The sequence below is a fragment of the Artemia sp. Qi Xiang Cuo genome, chromosome 8, assembly GCF_049724085.1.
Source record: "Artemia sp. Qi Xiang Cuo chromosome 8, ASM4972408v1, whole genome shotgun sequence".
NCBI classification, from domain to species: Eukaryota; Metazoa; Arthropoda; class Branchiopoda; order Anostraca; family Artemiidae; genus Artemia; species Artemia sp. Qi Xiang Cuo.
This window is the reverse complement of record NC_142801.1, coordinates 27,427,247-27,446,691: the sequence shown is the minus strand read 5'-3', so window position 1 is coordinate 27,446,691 and position 19,445 is coordinate 27,427,247. Positions and strand designations below refer to the sequence as shown.

General features: G+C 36.2%; 1 protein-coding gene across 1 annotated transcript in view; it reads left to right on the top strand.

Moving 5' to 3' along the window:
• LOC148949293 (NACHT and WD repeat domain-containing protein 2) overlaps positions 1-19,445 on the top strand; it is a 293,776-nt gene that overhangs the window by 9,124 nt on the left and 265,207 nt on the right. The window contains exons 2-4 of the mRNA XM_089092914.1: positions 2,781-2,869; positions 5,351-5,467; positions 16,813-17,016. Of these exons, the coding sequence (XP_088949040.1) occupies positions 2,781-2,869; positions 5,351-5,467; positions 16,813-17,016 (410 nt within the window). The remainder of the gene's footprint in view (positions 1-2,780; positions 2,870-5,350; positions 5,468-16,812; positions 17,017-19,445) is intronic.

The following is a 19,445-nucleotide window of genomic DNA, read 5'->3' as shown; positions in this document are numbered from 1 at the left end:
TGTGAGCATTCCTTCCATAAGAACTTTATATACCCCCAGGCCATAACTTACAACGCCTGTCCTTGGGCCCTAGGTGGTTGTGTCTACATTGAAGTTTTGTTATCCAACCCTTGAACTATTTTTAATAAATGTCTATCTGAAAATTTTTATCTGATACATTTGGGGGAAAATGGTGGGGGGAGGGCTAGTTGCCCTACGATCTCTTTTTACTCTGAACAAGTGAACTAGAATTCTTAATTTCCAATCAAATGAGACCTAACTGAAGTTTATACGAACATCCCTTCTATAAGAACCATATTTGCCCCCAAGGCACAACTTACAACGCTTGCCCCCGGACCCTGGGGGTTCCGTCGATCCTGGGTTTTTTGTTATATGATCTTTGAACTATTTTTGACGAAATGGCAAACTCATTTTTTTATCGGATTCTTTCGGGAATAGGGTGGGGGGAGGGGAATAGCTACCCTCCGGTCACTTTTGAATCTTAAAATATGAACTGAAACTTTCAATTTCCAATTAAATGAGCCCTCTCTGAAGTTTATATGAGCATCCCATACATAAGAACCATATATGCCCCCAGGGCATAACTTACAACGCGTGCCCCCAGGTACTGGAGGGTTGTGTCGACGCCCGGAGTTTTGTTATCTGACTTGAACTATTTTTAACAAAATAGCTACCTAGAAACTTTTATCGGATGTACTTGGGGAAAAGGGCGTGGGGGGAGGGGGGGGGGGGGCTAGCTGCCCTCCGATCACTTCTGACTCTGAAAAAGTGTGCTAGAACTTTCAGTTTCCAATCAAATGAGCCCTCTCTGAAGTTTACACGAGCATCCCTTCCACAAGAAATTTATATACCCCCAGGATGTAAATCGCAACGCTGCCCCTGGGCCCTGGGTAGTTGTGTCGATCCCGGATTTTGTTATCTGACCTTTGAACTATTTCTAACAAATTAGCTACATATGTTTAAATTAAATAATTAGCTTAAAATTTTTATCGGATGTATTCGAGGAAAAGGGCGGGGGGGGGGATAGCTGCTCTTCGATCACTTTTGACTCTTTAAAATTGAACTAGAACTTTCAACTTCCAATCAAACGAGCCCTCTCTGAAGTTTATACGAGCATCCGTTCCATAAGAACCTTATATGCCCGTAGGGCATAACTTACAACGCCTGCCCCCGGACCATGGGTCGTTGTGCCAACCCCGGAGTTTTGTTATCTGACCTTTGAACTATTTTTAACAATATGTCTGTCTCAAAATTTTTATCTGATGCAATTGGGGAAAAAAGGCGTGGATAGGGAGGGGGGCTAGTTGCTCTCTCATCGTTTTTAGTATTACGCCTGCCCCTGGGCCCTGGGTAGTTGTGTCGATCCCGGATTTTTGTTATCTGACGTTTGAACTATTTCTAACAAATTAGCTACAAATTTTTAAATTAAATAATTAGCTTAAAATTTTTATCGGATGTCTTTGAGGCACAGGGCGTGGGGGGGGGTAGTTGCCCTTCGATCACTTTTGACTCTTTAAAATTGAACTAAAACTTTCAAATTCCAATCAAACGAGCCCTCTCTGAAGTTTATACGATTATCCCTTCCATAAGAACCTTATATACCCTCAGGGCATAACTTACAACGCCTGCCCCCGTACCATGGGTCGTTGTGTCAACCCCGGAGTTTTGTTATCTGACCTTTGAACTATTTTTAACAATATGTCAATCTCAAAATTTTCATCTGATGCATTTGGGGAAAAAGGTGGGGAGAGGGGGGTGGGGGCTAGTTGCTCTCTCATACTTTTTAATCTTAAAAAGTGAGCTAAAACTTTCACTTTCCAAACAGATGAGCCCCCTATGAAATATATAGGAGCATCCCTTCCATAAGAACCATATATACCTCCAGGGCATAACTTACAACACCAGCCGTTTGACATTTCAACGATTTTGTTTAAAATAGCTAACTCATAATTTCTATGGGATCTATTTGGGTAAGAAAGAGTGTAGGGGATGAGGCTAGCTGCTCTCCGATCACTTTTGACTCTTAAAAAGTGAACTAGAACTTTCAATTTTCAATCAAATAATCCCTCTCTGAAGTTTATACGAGCATCCCTCCTATAAGAACTTTATATGCCCCCAGGGTATAACTTACAACGCCTGCCCCTGGGCCCTGGGTGGTTTTATCGATATCGGACTTTTGTTATCTGACCTTTGAAGTATTTTGACCAAAATGGCTATATCAAAATTTTTATCTGATGTATTTGGGGAAAATAGAGCGTGGGGGGTAGGGACCCTCTGATCTCTTTCGACTCTAAAAAAGTGAACTAATACTTTTAATTTAAAATCAAATGAGCCCTTTCTGAAGTTTATACAAGCATCCCTTCTATCAGAACCATATTTGCCCCCAGGGCATAACATACAACACCTGCTCCCGGTCCCCAGGGGGTTTGGGTTGACCCCGGAGTTTTGTTATATATTCTTTGAACAATTTTAATTATAATGGCTACCTCGAAATTTTTATCGGATGTATATGGGGAAAAAAGGGCGTGAGGGGGGGAAATTTGCCCTCTGATCACTTTTGACTCTTAAAAGGGAACTAGAACTCTCGATTTCCAATCGAATGAACCCCTTTTGAAGTTTATACGACGACGCCTTCCATTTGAAGTGCCTCTGGAAAAAAATAAATAAATAAACCGAAGGAGCCGTATTGCCTTTACTATAGGCAGCGCTATAGCGTTGCCTCTGATAAAAAGGAACAGACCAAAATTCTAGATCTTTGATAATTTTATTCTTTCATCTAGACACATTGCTTGAGAGAAATACGTTGATGGCAGAAGTTTATCCGAAATTGAAGGAATATTGCAGAGAGAAACACGGACTGGAATTTCAAGTATGATTTTTACAATTTTATAATTTGCCTTTGTTGGGTTTCTACTTGTCTTATCGGGCTTCTTTCTACTTCGTCCTCTTGTTCTTCCGTCCACAATATTCTGTATTATATATTTACTTTGTAAAAGTAGCATTTTATTTAGTGTAAACTGGGATTAGAATAAAAATTTAAAAATGCTTATGAATTTAGCTGTGTTCATTTCACTACTTTATTGTGTTTACTACTCTGTTCATTTAAGTAGCTCTTATTTTAATAATCCTGTTCTTTAGCATTTTACAGGTTAATTTCTATTTTTCCGTTTTTTAAAAAAGAGATAGATAAAAAAAAGTAAAAAAAGTAAAAAAAAACTTTTCTACTCTTTTTTTTTCAAGAATTATAGATACTCTTGGCAAATGAGCATTGGGTAAAATGTACTCTTAAGACGTTTGAAAATTCTCTTAAATTCGTTTAGTCGATATTATCGGATGCTTACGTGTTTTTGCCAACATATTTATCGGTAAAGGTTCTTACTAAATATTTGTCTGTAAACTCGCCAACACAAAGTTGCTGATTAACAGAAGTGTGTTACTAACGATTTGCAGGGGAATTTGAGAATAGTATTCTCAGATGTTAACAAATTTTCAAGACAGCATTTCAAGCTTCAAAATAAGTATGAAAATGCAGTAAAATTGTAGATATAAATCTTGTCCATGTTTATTTCTTAAATAATAACAATAAAAAAAGATGGTTTAGTTTCATTCTTCTATTTTTTTTTAATTTCACGCTCAAAATTCATCAATTTTTTAAACATCTTTTGAATTTTCAAAAAATTGTACTAACAGTTGCTAGAAATACTTGTTCCGAACTCGCGAAAACACTCGTTTGTAAAATTATTCAAAAAAATTTTGGTGTTCCCTCGTAAAAAGTATTGCACTCTGATCTGACACCGGTAGGAAAAACCAATATTTTTTTTGTTCCTCTAATCCGTCAGTAAGACGTTGGAATACAGGCAAAACACTTATCGGCAATAATTTTTTTTCAAGTATATCCTATTGAGTTAGAAATTCTAATTTTTCTTCAGTTGAGACAAGGGTTTTTCTTCTAAAGAACAAATTTAACTGAATTCACAAAAATGGACAAAGCCTGGAAGCTAAAAATCACAGTAAAAGTCGTGTAACTGACAGCAGTATCCATATCTCATATCCTGGAGTAGCTATAAATTACGCGAACTAACCATTTAAATCATTTTATCTCATTTCCTTTTAATTAATCTAAAAGCTTTAACAAATTTTCATCATAGAATAAAACCTCAAAATAAAACGAAAAAGGCAATCAAACGAAAAAATGGCGAAATTGTCCGCTTATTTGTAATAATTGAACACATGGAAAAAAGGTGCTGCTCTATTAATGATTATTGATCACTCTTTTGTCAAAATGAAACTATTTGCCAATGGTCGAAAAATCTTCACATTCATCCTCAAAATAATCTGATAAAAAGAACGGAAATGTATTAAAATAAAGATACATTCCAAGACCACACTGGCTATACATGACGTAAGAAACAAAGAAGAAGAAAAAACAATAAATGAAAAATAAAATCAAATAGCCTAGAAAAATGAGGCTAGTGTGAGGTAGTGGAACAATATGAATCAAACATAAGCAGATATTTTGACAAGGACCTCCGCCAAGTCTTCCTCAGTGCTAAGAGGAGGACTGGCTCACATTACCCTGTTTTTCCGGCCATTTGATTTTATTTTCATTTATTATTTTTTCCTCTTTGTTTCATACAAAACTAAATATATACAGAGGAATATTCGGATTCAAATTTAGTGTTAATAGTGGTGGACTGTGGTTTCATTAGCTCCTCAAAATTTTAGGGAATTTCTGTTCATTTTAAATATTTCCGTTGCTCTTTATTTTCATGTCACATGATCATTGGTTTTTATTTGGTACTATTAGAGCTGCTTGTTTTGAGGTAATCATCTTGTGACAAATGTAAGGCAAAAGATTTTTGGTTGAAGTGCAGAGTTCAAAGAAAAGAAACGTCAAGAATAGGTGGATTTAAATCTATCTAAATCTCAAATGAAAAATTATTTTTTTTTGGCGAAATCTGTGATTTTGGGATGAAATATGAACTTAACTAACGTACCGAGGGATAAAAGATCATTATGAATCACAGTTTGTATGAAGGTGCACAGGAAAACAAAAATCTAGATTCAAAGCAGAAAGGAGGGGCGTCTTCAAGTAGCGAAAAACAACAAAGTTTAAGAATTTGTGGCCTATGCGAAGAATACACCGTAGATAGTCTTAGACTGGGTATAGCATACAGACGCAAACAACGATGAAAAAGTTGACAGGTAAAGTCCTTAACAGTGGTATTTAACTAAATAATTTTCATCCTATTTAAGAGTCCTAACGATCGTGTTAAATTATTGATTACTAATTAATTATGCCTTTTAGAGTGTGAGCTGGAGAGTACATAAAATATTTATCTCATTTCAGATTGTTGACATGCGATGGGGTGTAAGAGACGAAGCAACTGATGATCATTTAACAACCGATCTGTGTATGAGAGAAATTGAAAATTGCCAAAGACTTTCGATGGGTCCCAATTTTATCGTAAGGATTTGCAGAGTTTGATTCATGTTTTCAACTGGGAGCATGTATTCTTTATCAGAAAGGCTTTATAACCTGAAAAAGTGCTTTTTATACAAAAAGTGCCCGACTACCGCATTTAACGAACAATTTAGCCGCATAACCCTGTTACAGTATGCTTTATAAATTGATTATCTGTCGTAAATAGTGGATAACGTGTTCATTCCTTCCATAAGCAAGACAAGCTTTAACAGTCCGAAAATCCTGTTTTTACATTTTTTTTAGATTTGTATCCTCTTATAAACCCTATGTATCCTACATTTATGCTTCTGTAAAAGTGCGAGTGATAATTCTGGTAAACCATTGTTTATATTTTGTTTGATGTAAAGATAATAATATTTGAACTATCACTTGCCTTCTCCAACCCCGAACTGCTACCATGGGTGACACTAGTGTGTCTCCTTTTTGGGGTTGAAGCGGATCAAAACAAAAAGTTCACTATTAGAACCGCCTTGTCTGAAACCCCTATATAGGAAACTTTCTATCTCTTGGCTTGAACAGCAAAGAAAATATATTGGCTTGAAAATCAAGAAAAGTGGCATCTACTACAGCATTCTGCCTAAAAGGCGTCTTTTTTTCTTTTTGTTAAGACTAGCAGGCTACAGCAAAGTCCTATAGAAATGGTTAACAGCTGATTACTACCAGGGGCGTTACTAGCCAAAATGTTGGGGGGGAGCCAAGTGATTTACCGAAGGGCTGGTCATTTTTACCGACTTTTTTTATTTTGTTAATAATTAGAAAAAAAAACTTGAGTTTAACTTCTTGTGCTTTGTGTTAATACCGAATCGCTATCATTGGAACTCCGAACTCCAACGGTTTTCCTGAATTAATTGAGCCCGATCCACCCCGAGAGGCACATCTTTAATAGGCTATACTATCCTCTGATATAGCGAACGATTTTGCTCTTTTCTTATGGAATAAAGCAAGATGAGGAGAGGTATGATGATATTATGATGTATATAAGCCAAAGTAAGAAATTTAGAATTTCAATTAGTATATTTAAAAAGAGTCAGAATGAAAAAAAAAAACAACTTGAATTAAAAGGCCAACCGTCTTGGCTTGGCAGACAACCAGACTTCTAGCAATTTGTCAAGTTTCAGCTCGTCAGCAATGTCAATCTCGCAGCACATCATGAGGAGATGATCCAAACGGTCGTGATCCGTTGTTGCACGTAAACGTGTCATAACCAACGTCAGTTTGCTGAAACTTCTTTCTGCCGTTGCTGCAGTTAGTGGCGCTGTTGCGATCCACTGGTAAACTGACCAGAGAGTTTGGAATATTGTCTTGACAGCATAAGTTCATTTAAATAGAGCCTCGAAAACGGTCCGATCAATGGCTTTACTGCGATTTAATTTAACAGGTACGAGCATTGAATCATTGTAATCGATATATGTAAGATAAAAAGGCAACCATTCTACTTACTTGACCGAAACTTCGACCGTAAAAAACTCTTTGAAGCGTATTTGCTCCCAGGTACAATGCTGAGTTCCGCAGGGAAGTCGCCCGAAAAAATGGAACCGCTGAATTTGTCGCGACTTACCGTTGCTTCACCCGACGAAAGTATTTCATGACATTATGGCGGACCGACAAAATACAAAATTTCGTAGGGGCTCTACCCGACAAGTCTTTTTTCTAGAGGACTAATTGATTTCTGTCGATTTCACGCAGAAGAAGCAGTAAGTTTCGTCGTTGCGGCTTACTGGTGCTTTGCCCGATGGAAATCTTTAAAGACATTGTGTCGGACCGACAAAGTACCAAGTATTGTAGGGGCTCCACCCGACAAGTCTTTTTCTAGGGGACTAACTGGCTTCCTTCGATTTTGTGCAGATGGAGCAATAAGTTTCGTCGTCTCCCTTTACCGACACTTTGCCCGACGGAAGTCTTTTATGACATTGTGTCGGACCGGCGAAATACCAAGTTTAGTAGGGGTCCGTCCGACAAGTCCTCTTCTAGGGGATACATTGGTTTCTGTCGACTTGGCGCAGATGAATAAGCAAATTTAGTTGGGCTTCGCCCGACGATAACCCTTTTAGAGGCTTTGTCACACGCCGAAAAAAAGTGACTTTTGCCGGGCTTCGCCCGACGAACGGCCTTTCTCAGGACCCTTAGGGGGGAGTCCCCCCTTAGAAACTCCCCTGGACAATGCTGTCACTAGCCCTTTTCCTTAGGGAGCGGACAACAAAATGTGCTTCAATATTCATAAACATGCCGATTATACTCTATTTAAAAAGGCTTTCATCTTCCAATCTTATCATAAAGGCAAAGGTATGCTAAATAAAACTGATCTGTTTCTGTGGATGCTTGAATTATGTAGGCCTATCTTAGTTTCGACGAGACTTTCGAAGACGCAAAATTCCAGCTGGGGGGGGCAAACATAAAGCTGGGGGGGAGGGGGAAAACTGGGGTCTGGAGGGACAGTTGCCCCCCCCCCCCCCTGCACTATAGCAAATTACGCCCCTGCCTTTACATTAACCTTTTAATGTAAATCACTGCGCTAGTCAAGTGGGATCGTGTAGGCTATATGCACAGCCTACCCACTAGTCGATTCGCAGTGAATAATTTAATTGCATAGGCTATGTCTTACCTTTTCCTCCGTTGGAATGAACTGCCAATTTCATTTTCTTAGGAGCTGATGCAGCAAAATGGGTTAGTCACTACCTGTTCGGTCGCTAGCACAGTAGGGGAGACCGGGGCATTATGGACACTCGGGTAATATGGACACCCCATTCTTATGCACTCCTGGTGACTCCTGGTTAAAATGCATTATAGCCGAAATAGGTGCCATTGGTGGTAGAAACAAGTGGTTAATGGATTCTGTTGCTTGGATTACACATTCATTCCTGAGAGTATAAATTTGCAATTTTCAAAGGCAAAGTAAATTTCTTCGTTTTTACTGTCATAAGATTGCCAGCAAGTAGTATTTAGTTACAGATAGTGGTTCAGCTAAGTTTAAGAGAGTGCTACTTAAGCTAGGAATTGGATAACTACAATTTGACATGGCACTTCATGGAGTGGACATGTTTTAAGTTTTTTTATTGTAACTGATTTAGGGGCAGTATGGACACCAATGACCAGGGTAATATGGACAGGGGAAGCTTTGATAATGATTCGCAACGGTGTTCCCAAAAAGAAAACATCAATGCAACTCAACATTCCTAGAGCAAGCCTGATAAGATGGATAGAACTGGGGAAGGAAGTGCCGTTAAATGAACTTGAGAGTAAGGAACCAGAGGCATTTAAAGCTGATAGAGGCACTAAAAAAATATTAAGTGCAATCGAAGAAAAGAATGTAACTGATTATCTTACAAAAGCTACACTACGAACTCAGCCCCAAACAATGTCCTACTCTGGCCTATCAGTTTGCAAAACTGAACAAGATAAAGATTCCGGACAGCTGGGAAAATAAAAAAATTGCAGGTGCGGATTGGTTTACTTCATTCCTGAAAAGAAACCCAGGTGTGTCTATCCGTGCTCCTCAGGCTACGAGCATTGCTCGGGAAACAGCGTTCAATCGAGCAACAGTCAATGAGTTTTTGGACAATTAATCAGCTGCGTTAGAAATGAAGAAATTTGAAGCTCGTGCTATATGGAATGTTGATGAAACTGGTCTTACAACTGTGCAGAAACCTAAGAAAGTGATTGCTCAAAAAGGTGCTAAGCAAGTAGGTCAACTGACATCAGCCAAGAGGGGTGAACTTGTAACAGTATGTTGTGCTGTTAGCACTACAGGTGTAGCAATTCCCCCTTTTATGGTCTTTCCGCGTGTTCACTTCAAAGAAGGCATGGTTTCTGGTGCCCCTACTGGCAACAAAAGGTGCTGCTTATAAAAGCGGGTGGATGACCGTTGAAAACTTTGTTGAATTTCTAAAACACTTTCAAAAGCACACACGATGCAGTCTTATCTCAAAGGTCCTATTGGTCATAGACAACCATGTGAGCCACATTAGTCCAGAATCACTAGAATATGCTAAATCAAACGGAATTGTAATTCTTACGTTCCCACCCAATACAAGTCACAAGCTTCAGCCCCTTGATAGATGTGTTTTTGGACCACTGAAAGCTCACTACAATGGAGCTGCTGATGCATGGATGCTTAACCACTCTGGTCAGCTTATCAAGATTGATAATATTGCAGAACTTCTTGTTAGTGCTTTTCCACAGGCTTTCACGCCACAAAATATTCAGTCTCGCTTTTAGAGTTTCTGGAGTTTATCCCTTCAACCGTGACATTTTTATGCAGAACCAGCTTCTCCGATTTTTAATATTCCTGAAGACAATGATCTGTCTCAACCAAGCACATCTTCTAATGCATGTTTCGAAACACCAGAAGAAGCGCCTGTACCCCTAAATGTCTCTCTCGAACAGATTTCCCCTCACCCTAAAGTCAGTACCAGAAAAAATACTGCCAAGCGCAAAAGGATCAAAAGCATTGTAGCCACCAATACACCTGTAAAAAACCAACTGATGAAAGACTTTGCTGAACGATCAGAAAAGGCAAAAGAAAATAAAATAGTGAGAAGTAACATGGCAAAAGTTACCAATAAAAAGGGGAAAAAAGCCTTGGGTCTTGACAACATAGATAGTAGTCAGGATGAAATGGAAGGAGAATTCCATCTAAGTGACTCTGATGATGAAAGCATGCATGCAGAGATTGTGGAAGACGTCGACTATGAAGATGTGAAAACTGGTGACTACGTCCTTGTCTTTGAGGGAAAAATAGGGAAAATTCCCACCTACTCAATCGGCGAGATCGTTTCTCAGGAGGAAGACGAGTATGAGATACTCTATTTGAAGAGACATTTGCCATTCATGAAGTTCAAGCGGACGGATCAGATTTTTACATTTGATAGAGCCAGCATAAAAATGATCATAGGGCCTCCATCCTTTACTGGCGGCACTATGCGACAAGCAGAACAGCTTGTCTTTCGAGTGAACTTGTCTCAATTTGACATCAAGTAGTTATGATTTTTATATGTAGTTTTTATATGTATTCAAAACATTTTTAATGTACATGAAAGAAATATTCAGTTATCTACTCTTCTATTTCTGATTTTAACAACCCAGGGTATAATGGACATCTGTGTCCAAATTACCCATACCAAGTGTCCATTATACCCCAGTATTCCAGGTACATGGACACTTTTGCCACTTTTTGTTTGGTCACTTCCCATGAGAATCTGGTAAGAGGTACAAGTTTGTTATGAATAGGACAAATAAAGCTAACATACTGAAGTTAATGTTGGTAGAATCAGATGTGCAAAATAGAGTCTTATTGAAAAGTTATTTGCAATCTTGTGTAAAAGTGTCCATAATGCCCCGGTCTCCCCTATATATAATAGCAGTATGATCTTTCCCTATCTCACCCATTATAAAAACCCGGACCGAGGTGCGATTGCTCCAGAGAATGTATAAACCGGTATAAACATAAGCGACAATAGATCTTTTCACGGGTAGACAAGTCAGATCTCTCTTGAACGCGACTAAATAAAAAAAACAAGTTTTAAAAACTGAAAGTAAGGAGCGACATTAAAACTTAAAACGAACAGAAATTATTCCGTATATGAAAGGGGCTGTCCCCTCCTCAACGCCTCGCTCTTTACGCTAAAGTTTTTTATTGTTTTAAAAAATAAAGTTGTGAGACAGAGTCAAACTTTAGCGTAAATATACGGAATAATTTCTGTTCGTTTTAAGTTTTAATGTCACTCCTTACTTTCAGTTTAAAAAACTTGTTTTTTTTATTTAATTTCTGATCATTTTTTAGTTAATGCAGCTTTTATTTTGGCTCGCCGTCATTGAATAAGTAAACAAAATTTGCATAAAAATTTTACTTTTCTTTTGCTAAATGACTGTCTCTAAATTTGGTCTGACGTAATTTACAAATTAACTTACGTAACGAACTTCGTATATTTTTCTTCTGGCAAAAAATACAAAGTTGCAGATTTTTGCAGATATGAGCTTGAAACCTATGTTATAGGGTTTTCTGATACGCTGAATCTGACGGTGTGATTTTTATTAAAAATTTTTCACTTTTAGGGGATGTTTCCCCCCTCCTTAAAAAATCAGGTGAGTTTTCTGAGGCTCGTAGCCTTTGATGAGTAATACTAAACTTAATAAAATTCATATATTTAGAATCAGCATTATAAACCCATTCTTTTGATACATTTATTGACATCAAAGTTCCGTTTTTAAAAGTTTCGCTTACTATTGAGCCGTATCGCTTGTTTTTTTTTATTGTTTTTTTTTTTTATTACCTATATGTTATTACGTATATGAAGGGGTTCTCCCCTTAGTCGATACCACGCTCTTTACGTTAAAAGTTAAAAAAAATTTTAATTCACAAACCCCTGAATCACAAAGGCCGTTTAATTAAAATACATAGCTCTTTTGAAAGCACTAAAAAAAAAACTGTAGCGTAAAGAGTGAAGTATTGACTTGGGGGAGGACCCCCTCATATACGTAATAATTTCTGTTCATTTTAAGTTCTAATGTTGCTTCTTACTTTCAGTTGAAAGTACTTGTTTTTTTTAATTTAATTTCTGATCGTTTTTAAAATAATGCTTCGAAATCCGGTGCCCCCTACATAGAAATGTCCCTTACCCAAAAGAAACATCCTCCACGGAAAGATTCTCCCGAGTAACCCCCTCCTCCAGCCCCCCCCCCCCCCCCCCAGAAAAAAATTCTTCCTGAAAATGTCTGTATACTTCCCAATAACCAATACAATATGTACGCAATGGGCAAAGTTCATAACTTGTAGCCCTTCCCCTGGGAACTGTGGGGGATTAAGTCATCGTAAGAGACATATTTATTAGATTTTCGACAATGCTAAACACAATGGCTATCTCAAAATTTTAATTGGGTGACTTTGAGAAAAAAATGAGCGTGGGAGGGGGCCTAGTTGCCCTCCATTTTTTTTGTCACTTAAAAATGGCACTAGAACTTTTAATTTCCGTTCCAATGAGCCCTCCTACGATATTATAGGACCACTGGGTCAATACGATTACCCCTGGAAAAAAAACAAAAAACAAATAAACACGCACCCGTGATCTTTCTTCTGGCAAAAAATGCAAAATTCCACATTTTTGTAGATAGGAGCTTGAAACCTCTGCAGTAGGGTTATCTGATACGCTGAATATGATGGTGTGAATTTCATTAAGGTTCTATAACTTTTAGGGGGTTTTCCCCCCTTTTTTCGAAAATCAGCCAAATTTTATCAGGCGTGTAACTTATGATGGGTAGGACTAAATTTGATGAAACTTATATTTTTGAAATCAGAATTAAAATCTGATTCTTTTGATTCATCTATTGGTACCAAAATTCCATTTTTTAGAGATTCGGTTACCATTGAGCCGGGTCGCTTCTTACTTACAGTCCGTTACAGCGAACTGTTTGAAACTTGGCTTCAGCGTTGGAACACTAAATTTTGAAGAAACTAATTTTAAATTAATTTATTCCAATACATACATGAAAATCGGTAATTAGTAGTGCAACGTTATTATTAGATGTTTTTAGGAATTAACAGTAGGTTACGAAGTCTCATGTTGGTTTCAAAGGCATTTTGAGAAAGTTTCTGCCAAATACGTGTTCCAGGGTAATTGGACCGCTGATGGCAGATCAAATGAGAGGAGCTGTTTTTACGTGCCGATATATATATATATATATATATATATATATATATATATATATATATATATATATATATATATATATATATATATATATATATATATATATATATATATATACATATATATATATATATATATATATATATATATATATATATATATATATATATATATATATATATATATATACATATATACATATATATATATATATATATATATATATATATATATATATATATATATATATATATATATATATATATATATATATATATATATATATATATATATATATATATATATATATATATACATATATAAATATACTACAAAAACTTTACGAAAAAGAAAGTTTTTTTTTAAAGAAAAGTAAAGGCCATATTAAACTTAAGATCAGTAGAAATAGAAGCCTACAATAACTCAAACTCAAAACGACCAGAAATTATTATTAAAGAATAAAAAAGGAAAGGAGAATAATTGGTATGGCTGTAACGCTGCATATAAATTTATATAAATGTATATATAGTGGGCTGTAATAATGCAAAAGGTAAATATTTCATTGGTTTAAGAATGGAAAGAAAAACAAAGAATGAATTTACAACGATAATCAAGTTAAAAATAAGTTCTATTTGAACAATGCCACAAAGTGATGCCATTTGATTACGATATTTGGTGCTTCGCATTGATATTTCAGTTTTAAAAGTTTTATCAATTTTTTATCAAAGGAAAATTACGTCGTGGGCATGAATGTAGACTTGCAGCTAAATTAAATATAGTCACTTCCACTTTTCACATATGTTTATTGATATTGGTTTGATTTTTATTGTCTGTAGTACTGTGGCAACTTTTACCACAGAAACCAATAATTAGAACCCAAGTCCTAAAATTGGTCTCAATCAGGAGCCCTTATCGCTATCTAAATTCACAAAGTGTAAAGATTTTCAAACAGAGGTGTTTATTGTTTAAAGTCCAGGAAAGGTCTGCCCATTTCATACGAAAACATTGATTGAAAACGAAACTAGTCTTATCTAGAAAATAAATATCGTAGAAAATAAAAATAACGACGTGAAAAAAAAGATAAAGCATCCAGTGGCGGATCCCGCGGGGGGGGGGTGAGGGGGGCCCCCCTAAAGTAGTCTAAAGTAGTGTAATTTACCTAATTAACGCAAGTTTGCATTAATTAAACTTGCTCCTAACGTAAGTTTATCGGATCAACCTATTTTGCGCCCCCCTAAAAAATCCTGGATCCGCCCCTGAACCCGTCACACCTATTCCACCAGTCATTAGAAGAAAACAAATTCCTTAGTTTCACAAATTTCATCAACCCCCCGCCCCCTTTTTTATAAAATCCTACATAGGCCAATCAGTTGAGTCTGCGGAATAAAAAATGATAGATTCATTAGTAAATTTTATATAAAATAATTAATACCTTTGAGATTGAAAACTTACAGACCGCATGACCAAGTGACTAAGTTTTTTTCTGCCTCCGTAATTACGAATAATGTACTTTTTAACCATTTCTCATTGATTGACGCATATACACTAACCCATAAGTGCAGAAATAAGTGGGAGGAGCTTTTTGTTCGCACCGAGAATGAAGAGTCAGAAATCATCTGCGGTAAACTTACTGCCTAATTATATAAACTGTGGTCGCTAGGATCCATTTCGGCTCAGGTTCATTTTTATGAAAACTGGCGTTATGACGCTTACGGTAATACTTATCGAAAATTTTCTTACACGCCAAGCACTTTATTTTCACCCGATTTGTCATTAAACTTGACATATTTTTTTTTTTATTGTTAATATGTTCTTTGCAATTGAAATCAATCGTGAAACTTAACTGAACCCCGATCTCGCCGCAGTTTTACCGAGTCAATTTTTTTTACCAAGTCACCGAAAATATTGGGGGGGGGGTTTCCCTCCCCCCCCAAACTTGACGCCCCTGTTTACTACTACTGCTGCATTTAAAAGCTGCTGGGCATAACTACATGATTTTTATGAATTTGTGTTGATTGTACTAACGTAAAATATAATTTTTTGTATTATTTCCACGTTATGCCTGGAGCAGTAGCCGCAACATGGTAAAGAGAGAACCATACCCCATATAATGTCTAATAACCTCATAATTGATAACGTCCGTTACGTATATGACGTTATGGTATATGCCACCGTGAAATGTTAAGACACCCCAGTATGTCAAGCGAATAATTTTCGTCACGTTTATAGAAGATAGCTTCAAAAAAAAAAAAAAAATTATGGCTTTCATTCGCTCTTAACTAGGCTCTAGTTAAGAAGAAGCCGATGGCTTTTTCCAGTGTTTGCCTGATTTTTAAATATAGATGATATGTGCCTCTTTTGACTAATGGTCATTCAGGGATTATTTTCGAAATGGTCCTAAAATAAAAAAAGTTCGTTCTATACTACGTTACAGCTACTATTGCAAACTATAGCTTATAGTAGCCGAAAGTTTAACAAAAGACTGAAAAAAAACTGTTCAGTAAGAAAAATGTTTGATTAAAGGTTATTTAGGAATGACAACTATTATATATATTTATCTTAATAGTAAAAGTTTATTGCGGAAGCAAATTTGCGACAATTTTGAAAAAAAACTTGAAACTCCTTGAAAATGGCGACGGATCGAAATTGCTGTTTTTTGCTAAGAACTATTGACTCCGTGGAACTTCATGATATACTAACTCAACCTCATCTAGCTCTACCCATTTAACCCAATCCTCGCTTAACTTAACCCACACGCACACCCTGATGTTTTAAATTTAGCGGTGCAATTTTTATCAAGTTTCGTTCCTTTTTTTGGAGCGGGTTTTCCCTTTTCTAAAATCAGCCGAATTTTCCAAGGCTCTTACCTTTTGATAAAAAATTGCAAACTTAAAAATTTTACACATTTGAAACAATCATAAAATTTGATTCTTTTTATTTATAAGCTGTTATCAAAACTTATTTTTCAGAGTTTGGATATCATTAGCACGCTTAACTTAACCCACACGCACACCCTGATGTTTTAAATTTAGCGGTGCAATTTTTATCAAGTTTCGTTCCTTTTTTTGGAGCGGGTTTTCCCTTTTCTAAAATCAGCCGAATTTTCTAAGGCTCTTACCTTTTGATAAAAAATTGCAAACTTAAAAATTTTACACATTTGAAACAATCATAAAATTTGATTCTTTTAATGTATAAGCTGTTATCAAAACTTATTTTTCAGAGTTTGGATATCATTAGCACGCTTAACTTAACCCACACGCACACCCTGATGTTTTAAATTTAGCGGTGCAATTTTTATCAAGTTTCGTTCCTTTTTTTGGAGCAGGTTTTCCCTTTTCTAAAATCAGCTGAATTTTCCAAGGCTCTTACCTTTTGATAAAAAATTGCAAACTTAAAAATTTTACACATTTGAAACAATCATAAAATTTGATTCTTTTGATGTATAAGCTGTTATCAAAACTTATTTTTCAGAGTTTGGATATCATTAGCACGAGTCATGTTTTACTCACAGTACATTACCATGAAATATTTGATAAGTAAGATTATTCGAAGGCTACGTAAAGTCCGTTTTTCTCATCAATTCCCCCAAGAGAAGAAAAAATTTACCTAATTTTAAATGATGTTTATGTATATGAAAGAATTCGGCTTCTGCATTTTTAGATTTCGTATCATGTCATTTTTTAGTCGTTTCTTGGACAGAAGTATGGCTATCGTCCAATTCCCACACGTATTCTAACGTCGGAACTGCTGTTGATGCGCGATGGGCTCGTTGGAATAGGAGTAGATACCTCACTGCTTGATACTTGGTACAAACCCGATTATAATGCTGTGCCACCTGTTTCCATTCTTCAGTCTATTTCTTCAATATTGGTGAATTTTAACAATAAGGTAATCTTATAACAGTTTGTATCTTTTTTTTCTTTTCTTTTGCAGTATGTTGTTGATATCAACATAGAAATATTTGGAAAAGTTATGTGTGTGTTGCATATAATATAGAATTAAATATAAAGTATTTTGTTTAATAACTTTGTTTACTTCCGAAACGACTACAAAGTAGTGTTGGGCGAAATTTTTATTAATTGATATATCGATATATACCATATGAAAGAACAGGATTAGGCCCTGACAGAGGAGATAACAGGAGAAGAAGTGCGAGCCGCCCTGAAATCCATGAAAAGTAACTCGTCCCCAGGACCCGATGGAATTCCGACACTTTTCTATAAGAGGCTTATATCGTTGTTCTTGCCAATTGTAGTTGCAATATTTAATTGAATTCTGGACAGGGGATTATGGCCCGAGTCTTTGACCCTTTCAACAGGAATTCCATTATTTAAGAAGGCAAACAGAAAAGACCCGGAGAACTACAGGCTAATAAGCCTAGCATCCTCACTGAGTAAGATATTTATGAAGATAATTGAGAAACGTCTGAGTGAGTGGCCTGGTAAAAATGAGATTTTAAGAGAAGAGCAAACTGGATTCCGAGAATCGTATTTGACGATCTATCAGATGCTAGTTATGCAAGGCCTTTTTGATTTAATATGGTAGTGGGAAGAAGAGATTTTATGTAGCGTTTTTAGACCTGCGTAAGCGTTCGATAAGGTTGGTAGAAGGATTTTAATGTCTAAGTTAATTGAGATAGGATTACCGAGAAGGATATTTAGGCTACTGGTTAGTATATACGTAACAACTAGAGTTTTGGTTTAAAGTGCAAGCGGCATTTTTCCGAATCAGATAGGACTAAGTTTTGGAGTTAGGCAAGGTTCTACCCTATTAACTAAGCTATTGGATTTATTTATTAATGATATCTGCAGGTATCCAGAGACTAGAATGGCTCCGTCATTGCGTTAAGGGAATTTGAATCTGTCGGTGTTATTATTCGCAGATGACATGGCTCTGGTGGCAAAAAGTGGAAGAGATCTCCAGATTTTGATTGATTTGATTTCTGATTAATTTATGTTAAATAATCTGGACCTTAATGTAAGTAAAAGTGAAATTGTTGTATTTGGTGGTGGGGATTATTCAGAGGAAAAAGTTTATTATAGAGGTGTGGAATTAGCAAGATCCAAAGGGTTTAAATATCTCTGTGTTTTGCTTGAACAAAAAGGAGGATGGCGTGAACTTTCTTAATTGAACAAGAATAAATTAAGAAAGGAAAAGCGGCGTTAGCATCTGTTTATAGAAGTAAAATATTTAAAGGGGTAAATGATATAAAAGTAATAAAATATATTTTTGAAACAAAAATTAAGCCTGTAGTTCATTATGGATGCGAATTATGGGAATGGGAAAAGGTGCCACAGCTTGAGTCTTTGAAGTTGCAGTTTTTTAAGAGGTTTTATGGTCTAGAGAATAATACCCACAGCCAAGTACTTAGAGGGGATTTGGGGTTATATAGTATATACCAGAACCGTGTTATCTCGATAATTAGATACTGGTTGAAAAAAGTGCAGCTAACGGAGTCAGGGCTAGTGAGAGGGGCGTACATAGAATTGCTATCATCTAAGAAGAAGAGAAATTGGCTGTCTAAGGTGAAGAGAATTCTAGATGGTTTAGGGCTTTCATTTTTGTGGGGAGATGGGAGAGGAATTGGTATGAAGGATAGTAAAGTGTTGCAGCTAACTGAAGGGAGAATTAAGGAACAGGAGTAACAGGTATGGAAGGCTAAAGTAGAGCTGTCAGATAGCCTGATAGGTTATAGTCAAGCAAAGAAAATCTTAGGGGAGGTATTTTATCTAAATTTAAGTCTGAGTAAGAGAGAACAAAAATACTGGATCCAACTACGATCCAGTAATTTACCTTTGGGTTATAATTGGAAGAAATTGGAATGGCGTGGGTCTGGTCCGGATTGCAGGTACGGTTATCCCGTATGTAAAAATAAAAATGATGATTTGGTCCATTTTTTCCAACAGTGTCCAATAACTGACAATATAAGACCGCGTTTTCTGCGCGAGGTATGTTTCCCAGATATACTGCAGAGCAAACGGAAAGAAAATAATGTGGATACGATACGGTTTCTTGGAAAAGCTCTCCAGATACGGAAAGAATGTAAATAGTATTCATATTGTATGTGTATTTATTGTGTTATGGCTAATAAACTTATTATTATTATTATTATTATTATTATTATTATTATTATCGATATTTTTATTTTCGATATTCGATGTATCGATATCGATATTTCGGATCAGGTTTTTTCTATTTCATGGATTTACCGACATTCAGTAACGCAAATGGTAAATAAAGGGTATTTTGTATAATTTTTTTTTGTCAAAATTCAAATAATATAAAATCAAACAATAAAAATAAACTTCGATTACATA